Consider the following 14,149-nt stretch of genomic DNA (forward strand, 5'->3'; position numbering starts at 1 on the left):
TGTGATTTTCGAGTCACTGCATATTGTGACTCAGATTGGGCATCCTATTGCTTTTCTAGGAAATCTTTAATTAGGTTAGGTTTGGGATCTTTCTTGGGCCCTCTTTGATTTTTTGAAAAACAAAAAAGCTATCTATAGTTTTCAAATTCTCTGCTGAGGCAGAGTATAGGGCCATGGCTGCAACAATTTGTGAATTACTTTAGATTACATCTATTTTATGAGATTTGCAGGTTCCAGTTAGTTATTTAATTTAGCTTCATTGTGACAACAAGGCGGCTCTCCAAATTACAGCTAACCCGGTCTTCCATGAAAGGACCAAACATATCGATAGTGACTGTCACATAGTGCAGGAACAACTTCAGAAGAGATTTTTAACTATTTCTTATGTATCAAGTCAAGACCAGATAGCAGACCTATTTACTAAGCCTCTGTCAGTTGTCTTACACTAGCACTTTTGCTTCAAGTTGTCTCTAATGTCTTTCCTAGCTCCAACTTGAAAGGGGGGTGTAGAAGAATATGAATGACGACTTGGCGACCTAATGACCGATTGACGACCTGACGACCTAATGACCGACCGATGACCTAACGACCTAATGATTGACTGGCGACCTGATTAACTAAGTTATATTATTTTAAATGCTATTTTGTAAATGAGCTTTATTAAGACCAGATTATTTTAGCTTGAATTCTTTAAGAGATATTGTGTTATTTTCTTTTTTGGACTGTGCATTGTACGTGAAATAGATTTATAGGCTTAATATAAATGGTATCTCTCGTATAGGATTGATTCATAATTAATATATCTGAAATATTATTCATTTCTCTTTCCTCACGGAGTCATATCAATAATAATAAAAAAAATCCAATAAAGTCAAAGCCTCCAATACAATTCCAATACCTCGAAACCTTGATGGGTCTACCATATAAGCAATGGAGAATGTTGTGGATGATGGAATCAATCATATAATTTTCCATCATTTTAAAATGGGCAAAATGGATAGAAATGATTAAACTTTTTTTCCTTTTGTTGTCTTTTGTTAATTATAGTTAACATCTGGCCGAACACTATTTGATATAGTCTGGAGATAAGTATAAACTTTGACTGACCTCTTCAATGCCCGGAACGACTAGGCCGACCACTTCAAGACTCGCATCACAAATAAGACAATTGAATACAGGAAAAGCCAACCTCAATGACCGGAAGGAACTTGCCTTTGTATAGGTCGGATGAGCCGTGTACAATCTGATGAAACCAAAGTAAGACGCCGACCTCCAATGCGATGGTCGACTGCTCTAGCCCTCTCTGAGGTATTAAATGCACGTGTGAAAAGGTTACCCAACTGCTTGACACACCTGCCAAAGGGCATTAGAACACGTGTCCACAGTCTCAAAGCAAACCACCATCGAACGAAATGGTTTCTTCGCCACACCATTGCAAGATTATCAAAATTCCTCAACTTGCAATCGTTGATCTAAAGAAAAAACTAAACTGATAATATATTAGATATAAGACTCTCTATGATCAGAACACATGTTCACGGTCTGATCAGGTTTAAAGAACCGAAGAGAATCGACCTCAGTAAAGGCCCAGCAGGCCCAACACGATTTGATATAGTCTAGAGATAAGTACAAACTTTGACCAACCTCTTCAATGTACGGAACGACTAGACCGACCACTTCAAGAGACACATCACAAATAAGACAATTGAATACAGGAAAAGCCGACCTCAATGACCGGAAGGAACTTGCCTTTGTATAGGTCGGATGAGCCGAGTACAATCTGATGAAACCAGAGTAAGGCCTCGACCTCCAACGTGATGACCGACCTCTTCAATGTACGGAACGACTAGACTGACCACTTCAAGACTCACATCACAAATAAGACAATTGAATACAGGAAAAGCCGACCTCAATGACCGGAAGGAACTTGCCTTTGTATAGGTCGGATGAGCCGAGTACAATCTGATGAAACCAGAGTAAGGCGCCGACCTCCAACGTGATGACCGACCCGCAGCCCTCTCTGAGGTATTAAATGCGCATGCGGAAAGGCTGCCCAGCCGCCTGACACACCTGCCAAAAGAACATGGGCAAACCGGCTCTACATTAATTAATCAATTGCCAACTACTTAACATACCTATCACAGTACGCTACCATCCAATCTGATGGGACATAAAGCAGATAATCGAGGTACAAAAATCCTTGAACCAACCTCTCTCAAGAGGCTCTTGACTCTCCCGGGGACTAGCTCTCCAAAAGCTAATCTCTCTCATATACTCATAAAAAAATCCTCAAAAAAGAGACTCTCTGAAAATTCCTCTTGAAATTTTTTATTATTTATTTTTTCTTTATATTAATGAATCTCATATAATTTTTTATTTAACTTAAATGTCGGAGGGTCTTCATCGAACCATCCTAATGAACCCTTGACTGTCTTCTTCAAATCACTTTCTCAAGTATGGAAAGATCTAACAAAATCAATCATGGATCAACAGTCAACCCATTAAATTGAGTCCATATTTAGGTATCATCGTCTGGATATCCCGCTGGATATCGTTTTATCATACATAAAATAAAAATAAAATAAAATAAAACTAAAAAAGAAATTAACCGACAAAATTTTATAAAAAGAAACAGGTCCTTCCAGTGCCCAAAAGGCGGAGAAAGTTTAACTAAAACCAAAAAACGAAACTCGCAGATAAATACCTTCCAAAAACTAGATGTAAACACAATTTGAAAGTACAAAAGCTCAAACTTTCTACCTCTTCGCCTTTCCTTCCCTTTCCCTAAACTTTTTCTTTCCCTTTCTCTTTTTTTATTTGTATCAATAATGAAGATTCACACAGAAATTTTGCTATGTGCCAAAAATTTATTATTATTATTATTATTATTTTGATATTAACATTATTTCAATATTATCATTAAGCGTTTATAAAAATGTCATAAATTAATTTCAATTGATTATATGAATACACATATTTATGATGAAATGTATAATTATAATTCTTCAATTATATTTATGTTCAAGTACACGCACTTTAAAAAATGAATTATGTTTATTATCATTATAAATTTTAACACTCCGGGACCCATTTTTTCATACCCATACCCGTCCATTACTAAATGAACGGGTTCTACCCATTACATTGGGTCAGGCGGGCGGGCAAAGTGGCCCATTAATAATCGAAAGGAGCCCATACTGATGCTGCTGTGGGCTTGTCGCTTAGGGTTATTCAAATTGCTATCTTTTATTTGGCAATCGTCACTCACTGCCGCCCCCTTTCCCCTTGTTTTGGATCTCTCCTTCCCTGCATTAGCTTGCTCTCTCTGTGCGTCTGCCGTTGTCACTGAAGACGTCTGGGTCTTTTGTTCTCACAGCAACCACAACAAATTTTCTAGCAGCATTCCTTCTCGGTACCTCTTCTATCTTAGTATTCTTCAATTTTTTTAGTGTAAATTTCTGTTGCTGTTATGATTTTTTTTTATTGATTAGGAACTAGAGAATAATGAGGCAAAATTGTCTTGAACGCTAAAACTTTTTTGAGTTTTTTTTTTTAATTATTATTAGAGTTTATGGAAAAAAGTTTTTATTGGAAATCAGATGCTTTAAGGAAAACGTTATCCTTGGAATATCTGGTAATTGTGTTTGTTCTTATATATTATTAATTCATAGATGTATCTCATTGTTTTTGGTGTTTACTTGTGTTATTTCAGATTTTCGTTCGTTTCTGGTTCCATTCATTTAATTTCTGCTAGAAGATGGCATCTCGTTTCTGGGGACAGGTCTGTTATAGTTCTAAGTCTTCATTTTGGGAATTTGTATGCTAGGGGAATATAAATGAAATTGTTTGCTGCTGCTTATTTTTTCAGGGTGGCAGCGACTCTGAGGAGGAAGAGAGTGAATTTGAAGAAGATATTGATAATGAGGCAGCAGGCGAGTCTACCACTCAAGCCCCACAAAACAGGTATCTCAGGGGAACCGCTAGTGATAGTGATGACTCTGATGATCAAAAGCGTGTTGTCAGATCCGCCAAAGACAAACGATTTGAGGAGATGTCGGCTACTGTTGATCAAATGAAGAATGCAATGAAGATCAATGATTGGGTTAGCTTACAAGAGAGCTTTGATAAAATCAATAAACAGCTTGAGAAAGTCATGAGGGTGACAGAATCTGACAAGGTCCCCACCCTTTACATCAAAGCTCTTGTGATGTTGGAGGATTTCTTGAATCAGGCTTTGGCAAATAAGGAAGCAAAGAAGAAGATGAGCAGTAGTAATGCTAAGGCCTTGAACTCAATGAAGCAGAAACTGAAGAAGAACAATAAGCAATATGAGGATTTGATTAATAAATATAGAGAGAATCCAGAGAGTGAGGAGGAAGAGGAGGGAGATGAGGAGACAGAAGAGGAGGAAGATTCAGACTCAGAGTTTGTGGAGGACCCTTCAAAGATTGCAATGTCTGATGAGGATGAAGAGGATGATGAAGATCGTCAGGATAATCGAACTGAGATTGAAGGTGATTGGCAGAAGATGATGAGCAAGAAAGATAAGCTCATGGATAGACAGTTCATGAAAGATCCTAGTGAAATAACCTGGGATACAGTGAACAAAAAGTTTAAAGAGGTTGTTGCTGCTCGAGGTAGGAAGGGAACTGGAAGGTTTGAGCAGGTTGAGCAACTAACTTTCTTGACTAAGGTCGCTAAGACCCCTGCACAGAAGCTTGAGATTCTTTTTAGTGTGGTCTCTGCCCAGTTTGATGTGAATCCAGGACTTAGTGGTCATATGCCCATAAACATATGGAAGAAATGCGTGCAGAATATGCTGGTTATTCTTGATATTCTGGTCCAGTATCCTAACATTGTAGTGGATGACATGGTTGAGCCTGATGAGAAAGAAACCCAGAAGGGGACAGACTATGATGGAACTATTCGGGTTTGGGGGAACTTGGTGGCTTTCCTTGAGCGGATAGATGTTGAGTTCTTCAAGAGTTTGCAATGTATTGATCCACATACACGTGAATATGTTGAGAGACTGCAGGATGAACCTATGTTTTCGGTGCTCGCTCAAAGTGTCCAAGAGTATCTAGAGAGGGTCAGAGACTTCAAAGCTGCATCAAGGGTTGCCCTTAGGCGGGTTGAGCTGATCTACTACAAACCGCAAGAGGTTTATGATGCTATGAGGAAACTGGCTGAACAGGCAGATGATGGTGAAAAGTCAGGGGAGGAGCCTAAGGTTGAGGAAAGTAAGGGTCCATCTGCTTTCGTTGCCACTCTAGAGCTTGTGCCCCGAAAGCCTACCTTCCCTGAGAGCAGCAGAACAATGATGGATATGTTGGTCTCTCTCATATACAAGTATGGAGATGAGCGAACTAAAGCTCGTGCAATGCTTTGTGATATTTACCACCATGCACTATTGGATGAGTTCTCAACCTCCCGGGACTTGTTATTGATGAGTCACCTGCAGGATAGTGTCCAACATATGGACATTTCATCCCAGATTCTTTTCAACAGGGCTATGGCACAGCTTGGTTTATGTGCATTCCGTGTTGGGCTAATCACTGAAGGACATGGTTGCCTTTCTGAATTGTATTCCGGTGGAAGGGTAAAGGAATTGCTGGCACAAGGTGTTTCACAAAGTCGGTATCATGAGAAGACTCCAGAACAGGTACGTCTCTTTCTGTATAATCTGATATGTGTTCAATATCTGTCATGTAATTGGTTGTTTTTGCGTCATTTCATGTTTTCAACAACTTGGAAGTTGCAGAAGCGTCAGTAATTGTTAACTTTGCTGTTTTAAAGTTAACAACCTATAGTTTTTGGATTCTTGTGATAGTGTTGTTGAATGCAAGACTTTTAGCATGATCTATGACATTTATATTATTTTATGACTTATTGTTTTAAAAAAAGAAATGGTCCATTCGTTGGTAGAGACCGATTGTTTAAATTGAATGCGAAAAAGAAATGGCGATTGGTATAATACACTATGCAATTCTCTAAATATTGTCGCTTATTTTCCTTCATTTTTTTTCATCAAACCTGTAAAATTTTGGTGCACATTCCAGATTAGATGCATTTTTAGTGTGTATGTGGAATTTTATTATTTTATAATAATGGTCTGTGTCAAGAGTTTGATCCAATGCTTGCAAACTCCCTTTCCATGTTGTTCAAGAATTTCTCATTAATGATTTTAGTGTGGAAGTCGTAAATGTGGTGTTGCAATTTTGTTGCTTTTGAGACTGCACCTTAAATGAAAAGATTTTCAAACTAAAGACTTCCTACTATAGATGTAATAAATCTATTCACATGTAGGGTAAGAATATATATGATATAGTTGACTTTTTCCAAATGCTTATGCTGCTAGTTGAGTAAACTGATTTTTGTGTGCACTCGAATTTTCATTTTGGAAGTGAACCATAACCTTTTGTGGTACAGAACCTCACTTTTTCATTCTGGAGATCCAAAATGCATGTAGCATATATTGGAGATAAAATGGGCGAGGGTTGATTAGGTTGGTTTGGATATGTCCAATATAGCATCAAATATCTTAGCATGGAAGTGTGATATGTTAGTAGGGGAAGGGGGAGACCTAAAGTGACATGGGTAGAAGTGGTTTCAAAATATATACAAGTTTTGGATATTGTTACGGACTTGGTGTCCTGTAGAGATGAACAGCTGACGCTAACTAGTTTGGGAAGGTTCAGCTGTTGCGGGGGATTGTTTGGGGTTATTAGATCTAATAACATTAGGTAAACTAATTGTTACATACTACTACTACTACTACTATGCCTTTCAGAACACAAAGCATAGATCCATAGATGATATCTAGCTTGATGTCAGACTTTACATGCTGCCATAACAGACTACTCTTAAAAAGGATTAGGTAGGAATTTTAACTTTTAATGTCCTGGTGTTTCCGAGACTTACATGTTAGCATGGCCCTAGTCAATTAAGTTTTGGTTATGAATCATGATGCAGCTCTCAACATTTTCTTATACTTGTCTTTGCTGTCTTTCCTGTATTTTCTTTCCCCCCTCCCAAGTGAGGATATTTTAACCAACTGATTCAGAGATTCAGTGTCGTGACTTTTCTCTCCCTTTTATCTCGCAAGGGCCAATGTAGCATTCACTGGAGCGCAAAAAAAAAAAGGTATTCTTTGTCTGGTACTTTGCTAGTGGTGTTTAAGCCTTGGGAGGTGTTCTGCAGCTGCTGTTGCAATTTGATGGGCTTGTGAACTAGTTCAAAATAAATGTGTGTATGATCCGTAAGATTGATTTATAGCTGAAAGGGTTTGTAGTTGGGTTACTTATTATATGTAATGTAATTCTGGCTATTTCTGTGCTTTCTTGTTTGAAGTTTTAAGCATCATGGAGTGGACTGCATAGAAGGCCCTTGGGTGGCGCAAAACATGTTATATGATAGTTGTTTTGTTTTCATGGTCAGATAATTTAATTGTGTTATATGAAGTATTGGTGATGTTTTTGCATTGTTATTGTGAAAATATTTTTTGTTACTTTTGATCCAAATGTAGCATTGCTGTTAAGGCATGCATATATTATTTTCCCAAGTGTCCTCTTAACAGTCGTAAAAATCGATAACCACAGGAAAGGCTGGAAAGGAGACGCCAGATGCCATATCATATGCACATAAATCTTGAGCTTCTAGAGGCGGTTCATCTCATTTGTGCCATGCTGCTGGAGGTCCCCAACATGGCAGCCAACACTCTTGATGCTAAGCGCAAAGTCATTAGCAAGACATTTAGGCGGTTGCTTGAGGTGAGTGAGAGGCAAACTTTCACAGGCCCTCCTGAAAATGTCAGGGATCATGTGATGACTGCCACTCGAGCTCTTACTAAGGGAGATTTCCAGAAGGCCTTTGATGTTATCAAGTCTCTTGATTTCTGGAGGCTTCTAAGGAACAGAGACAGTGTCCTTGAGATGCTTAAGGCCAAGATCAAGGAAGAAGCTCTGAGGACCTACCTTTTTACCTACTCATCCTCTTATGGGTCGCATAGCTTGGACCAACTCACCAAAATGTTTGATCTCTCTGGAGCCCAGATTCACAGCATTGTTAGCAAGATGATGATCAATGAAGAGCTGCATGCGAGTTGGGACCAGCCAACACAGTGCATCGTCTTTCATGATGTTGAGCACACAAGGTTGCAGGTTCTGGCATTCCACTTAACAGAGAAGCTATCAGTTCTTGCTGAAAGTAATGAAAGGGCAATAGAGGCAAGGATTGGTGGTGGTGCTGGTTTGGATTTGCCTATGAGGCGGAAAGATGGCCAGGATTATGCTAGCATGGCTGCTGGTGGTGGCAAGTGGCAAGACAATTCATCTTTCACTCAGGGGAGGCAAGGGTCAGGGCGTTCAGGATATAATGTTGGTGGTGGGAGACCACCAGCATTAAGCCAAGGTACTGGTGGTGGTTATTCAAGAGGGACACGTTCAGGTGGATATTCTGGAGGTTCACGATACCAAGACGGTGCATATGGCGGGCCAGGAAGAACTGGAGTGAGGGGATCTCAAATGGATGGTTCTAACCGTATGGTTAATCTTAACAGGGGAGTTCGTGCTTAAGGATAAAACAGAGAGTGCTGAAAGAAAGAGAGGCTATCAATTTTTGTTCAACCAACAAGTGTCTTCAGTTGGTTGAAGAGATTTGTTTTGTTGTTGCTTTTGCATTTCATCTCCATTTATAAGCGTAATTGAACGCCAAAACTAGCCTTCAAATTTTATTTTTGGCCAAGAAGAGCATGCAAACATCTATTTTAAATCAGGTGCTATATTCCTTGTTTGAATTATTGAATTTGTCCTCAGGGTATATCAAGATAAAATTAAATTTCGCCTTTTTTGTTTTTTCTAAGAAAAGATAGATTGCGTTTATAAAACTCAAACATCTAGCTTTGGGAGGGCGACTGGCTCATTTTCAAATAACAAGCTCTAAATCCACACAACCAACATGGAGAAAACACATTTCTCAGAACAAAAGCAGCCCCCCTTTAACCATAAAACTCAGATTTGGGATGAAAACAATAGACACATATTTAAAAATTACCTGAGATAGTGAGGGAAGACCAAAACTAGGCCCCAAAGAAGAGTACCACCACAGAAGGAGAAAATTTGATTGGATTTTCTCTTTCAAGAAAGACGAGAGAGGTAAAAGACTTGACGGGATAGCCTGTTCATATTATTAGTTTTAACAAATTAAGAAATGTTATTACGTTAATCAAAACTGTAATTCAAAGGCTTAAAATATACTTACACCCTATTAAACTCTTAAACTAAAATTATAAATTGATTACAAAAATTATAACAATTAAACATTAATATGAAAAATAAAAGTTGATTACATATATTCTTAATTTTGCTGGATTTGTTTTAAATTTTTATAAATTATAAAGTTAGACAAAAATAATTTTATTATTTTATGAAATTTAAAACACAATTGAAGATTTTTAGAGTATAATTAATAAATAATGAAATTTTATTTTGTTAATTCAATAATGACATAATTAATTTATATTTAATTATTATACTTTTTATAAATTTATGCATTTAATAATTATAATTTAATTCATCAATTTAATGGATTAACTTCAAATACTATAAGAGTATAGACATGTATTTAACTTTTTTTTTTATTCATTGTCCATCATCAATTAGTAATTTCTTGTGGTATTTGCATTTGAATTAGGTCATTGCTTGCCAGGGTACTTTAATCCCATATTTAACCTTTGATTTGAAAATGTATCAATTCGTGTGCTAAGCTTTTCCTTAAAAAGGAGATTTAGAAAAAAATTGGGTTTAGGGACGAGTGAATAAGTTTAAAATAAGTTTAATCCCTTTCCTTCCTTATTTTCTCTTTATATCTCTTCTCTTTCATTTTTTAATGACGTCTTCTCATCATGCATGACCGTAAATAAGAATATTCTTTTTTTTTATTGTTAAACAGTTATTTAATTCCTTTCTATACCGGTATGAGTCAATGTATAGGGGTTTGTTCCCTGACTGTCTCATAGAGTTCTTCTTTGATGAGTCAGGACTCCGATCAATCTGATCTGCGCATTAATAAACCAGTTTCTGTAGTGAAATCTGATAGAGTTTAAGCATAACTCTCCTACAAGAGTTGACCATGCCCGGTGCCCAGCGTTCATAAGGAAATTTGATTGACTGTTTAAGCAAACATCTCTAATAAACTTAGTTGCTATGCTATGACTGACTGGATGAGTTTGTGCTTTTCTAGCTTTGCATGTATCTTTTCTTAATGGAGCCAAATCTTCCATTAGATCCTAGGGTTTTTCTGTAATGGGCCAAAGATTCTTTCTTGTGGGTCCACTATAATCTTTGCTAGTAACCTTTTTTTAGATGTAATCTTGTTATCCATATGATGCAAAATACTTATATTTCCTTCTTTTTATACCACAACATTGCCACAGAAGATATTATCAGCAAACATGCAGCATTTTGGCGTAAGAGATTTTACTATAACGTTTTAAAATTTAGGAATTTTATGGTAACAAAAATAAAAAGGGTAAACTACAGTTTAGTCCCTCTAGTTTAATAAAATATTTACTTTAGTTCTTATGTTTTTAAAAACCTACAGTTTAATCTTTCACATTTAAAAAAACTGCAAAATAGTTCCTACCGTTAAATTTTCAGTTAACCTTCCATTTATTTTAATGAAAATGACTAAACTACTCTTTAAATGAAAAGATCCAATCAAACATTATTTTTCACTTTCAAATTAGCCCATCTCACTACCTCTCTGTAACGACCCCAAAATGGACCGTCACCGGCGCTAGGATTCAGGTCGGCTTAAGGCCGCCATAACCCGTAGCAAACCTGCTATACTCTCTGTGTACATGTAAATCTCATACATGATCATACATTTTCTGTGAAAATAAAAACTCTTTTCTGAACCAAGGCTTAACCTGTGCATGCACTATCTCTGTACTCTGTACTCTGTACTCTGTACCCCTGACTAGAGCTTGCTCTAGATGGGTTAACTCATACCTGTTAAGCCTGGTAGTTCACATACGCTGTAAAACATATACATATACAGATCATGTACATAACAACAGCTTTACAACACAAACAACTAAGTCAAGCACATCTGTAACTGAAAACATAACTATTACATCTCTTTAACATTACATGTCCACTCTACACTATTACATTTCTCGTTACTCTTTCTATGCTCTGCTGACTTGCCCTGTACACTGTACACTGAACCTGCAAAACTGGGGTTAAGGGAGTGGGATGAGCTCTATAGCCCAGTGAGTAGAACAGTAAAACAACACAGTCAAACCACATCAAGAGTAAATCTGTCACCACATAGTCCCAGTAACTCTGTGCCAGGGCGTAGAATCGAGCACCTGGTCTTCCTGTCATATATATATATATGTGTATATAACACCTCTGTACTTACCATTGCCAGGGCGTAGTCAAAGGCTCCTGGTCTTTACTATAACTGCCAGGGCATAGTCAAAGGCTCCTGGTCTTTACTATACCTGCCAGGGCGTAGTCAAAGGCTCCTGGACTTTCAACTAATCATGAAAACGAATCAAATCTGTGCATGAGTTAATGAAAACATGGAAGAAAACTCACAAAGGACAGGGTTTCACCTTAGAAGATAAAAGAAACGGTGCTTGCACCGCTTCAACCGACTGAGGGCCATTTATAGGTGGCTAGCCAGACCACCTTCGGCAGCCACACGTGAAACCGAAAGCCATGCATGTTCGGCGGCCGAACCTCAACTTCGGCGGCCGAACCTGGCTTTTCTGCCTTGGTTCATTTCACTCAAAAACTCATTTCTTAGGCATAAAACTTAATAAACATATCAAAACATTTAAGAAAAACATAATTCTAACCCTTCTAGAGACTTCCGACATCCCGGACTCCACCGGAAAGTAGACTTCCGATACCGGACTCTAACAGAGTATTACACTCTCCTTCCCGATTCTCTTCTTCCTTTTCTCCTCATCATTCTCCTTCTTTTCTTGATCCTCTTCTTCCTTCTTCTTCCGTGTTTGATTTCATGCAATTGGGCGAGATGGTAATGGTGATTATACGAATATAGGTAAATCTGAAGAGCTTCTTCCTTCTCTCCTCATCCTTCTTCTTCTTCTGTGTTTGATTTCATGCAATTGGGCGAGATGGTAGTGGTGATTATACGAATATGGATAAATCTGAAGAGTTTCTTCCTTTTCTCCTCATCCTTCTTCTTCTTCTGTATTTGATTTCATGCAATTAGGCGAGATGGTAGTGGTGATTATACGAATATGGATAAATCTGAATAGCTTCTTCCTTCTCTCCTCATCCTTCTTATTTTTCTGTGTTTGATTTCATGCAATTGGGCGAGATGGTAGTGGTGATTATACGAATATGGATAAATCTGAAGAGAGAAGAAGAACAATGATGAGAATAAAATAGAGCAGATAAGTGAGTAAGAGCAGCCGCAACTAAGAAGAAGGAGGATGAGGAGAAGAAGAAGGAGAAGGAGAGGATTGAGAAGGGGAGATAGTGGGATGGAGTGAATACTGTTTGGTTGAATTTTTTTACTTAAAGGGTAGTTTAGTTATTTTCATTAAAATAAACGGAAGGTTAATTGAAAATTTGACGGTAGAGACTATTTTGCAGTTTTTTTAAATGTGAAAAATTAAATTATAGGTTTTTAAAAATACAGAAACTAAAGTAAATATTTCATTAAACTAGAGGGATTAAACTGTAGTTTACCCAAATAAAAATGATAACATGATGTGAAATACTCTTCAAACTCGAGGGATTACCAGTAAAAATTACTCAAAAACTAAGGCTTCATTTGTTTCAAGAGAATTATTTTTTATATTTTTTAATGTTTGAGACACATATGAAAATTAGTTAGAATATTTTTTTAATAAAAGAAAAATATTAAATCATATGTAAAATGACTTCTTTCTACGTTTTGAAAATCTTAGTAAGATCTTTTTATATAAATGTATTAATATATATATTATTTTTAAGGGTTGGTGTTAAAAATTCTAATTTTTGTATCACTTTACGATTTAATTTTTAGTTTTCAATTTTGGCACAATAAACTATTTTTTTTTAAATTCTTAAAAAATTTTATTCTAATTTCAAACTGAAATTAGATAGAGCCTGTTTTCATCTACCTAGCAAATCTAATCCCGTGGGTTATTTTGCTATTATTTAATCGGGCCGCTTGATAAATTTTTAATTATGGTATTTCATACAAATTTTTACAAATCAGTGTAATTTGATTTATTTCAAAGAAATTGAATTTCTCAAAGCAACTCCTACAAATTTTATATATCATTTCAAGCAATCTCAACAACAGCTCACAAATTCTAAAAAATAAAACACAAATTACATATGTAGATATAAAAAATTGAATTGCAGATTACACGAAAATATAGATTTGAACAAATAAATCCAAACACAAAAATTATAAATTATTCACAAATAACAAATCCACATGCGGACAAAGAATAAACAGCCAGAGGAACACAAATTATACAATTAAATCTAAAGCCAAACATCAAACATAGCCTCACAATACCGTAATCAATAACCAACTAAAGATTCAAAGTCATATGCCCATATGGAATCAAACAAGATAAAAATCTACTGTCGAGGCTTTAGAAAACTAAAGCTAGATAGATCAATTCACCTTCATTGCTGCTGGATGACCATCTGCCACCTTGAAAATTAACTCTAATGATATAGCTTGCATTCACATCATTAGATGTTGAAGATTCAACATCATCTGCCTTCATGCGAGATGTCCATGTCAACGGAAATAAGGAAGTGGCAGTGAGCGAAGATAAAGTGGCAGAAGGTCGACGACAACAACACCAGTCTTTATACCCATATTATAACTGAGTATCTAACCATATTATGGCTGAGCATCAGTGTAGAGATTGAAGGAGAAGGAAAAGGAGCTCTGAAAAAAAAAACAGAGAAGGGTGTGGAATGGAAGGTGGAGCCGCGGTTGAAAAACTTTTGATGTTTAAAGTTGGGATGTTAATGAATTAGGGTTTTATTTAGTTTGGTTAAAAATTAAAGTTGAATTCAAATCTTATTGACTAATTAATTAAATCAAACGGTTAAATTTGATTTAATTTAATTTAATTTTTTATTTTTAATTTAAAACT

General features: G+C 36.6%; 1 protein-coding gene across 1 annotated transcript; it reads left to right on the forward strand.

The window, feature by feature from the left end:
• The first annotated feature begins 3,244 nt into the window (after nt 1-3,244).
• On the forward strand, nt 3,245-8,797 carry LOC110620386 (eukaryotic translation initiation factor 3 subunit C). The gene is made up of 4 exons (XM_021764100.2): nt 3,245-3,412; nt 3,713-3,781; nt 3,869-5,662; nt 7,599-8,797. Exons 2-4 carry the CDS (start codon nt 3,758-3,760, stop codon nt 8,571-8,573), a joined length of 2,793 nt encoding a protein of 930 aa, XP_021619792.1. The 5' UTR covers nt 3,245-3,412; nt 3,713-3,757; the 3' UTR covers nt 8,574-8,797.
• The last annotated feature ends 5,352 nt before the right edge of the window (nt 8,798-14,149 follow it).

The sequence above is a fragment of the Manihot esculenta genome, chromosome 8 (assembly GCF_001659605.2).
Source record: "Manihot esculenta cultivar AM560-2 chromosome 8, M.esculenta_v8, whole genome shotgun sequence".
In the NCBI taxonomy this organism is placed as follows: Eukaryota; Viridiplantae; Streptophyta; class Magnoliopsida; order Malpighiales; family Euphorbiaceae; genus Manihot; species Manihot esculenta.

What these genes read in the sequence shown, in the direction of transcription:
- LOC110620386 (XM_021764100.2), top strand. Translation starts at nt 3,758, where the DNA reads ATGGCATCTCGTTTCTGGGGACAG. An exon ending in CATCTCGTTTCTGGGGACAG is followed by an intron (nt 3,782 to 3,868) that starts GTCTGTTATAGT and finishes TTATTTTTTCAG; the next exon opens with GGTGGCAGCGACTCTGAGGA. An exon ending in ATGAGAAGACTCCAGAACAG is followed by an intron (nt 5,663 to 7,598) that starts GTACGTCTCTTT and finishes CGATAACCACAG; the next exon opens with GAAAGGCTGGAAAGGAGACG.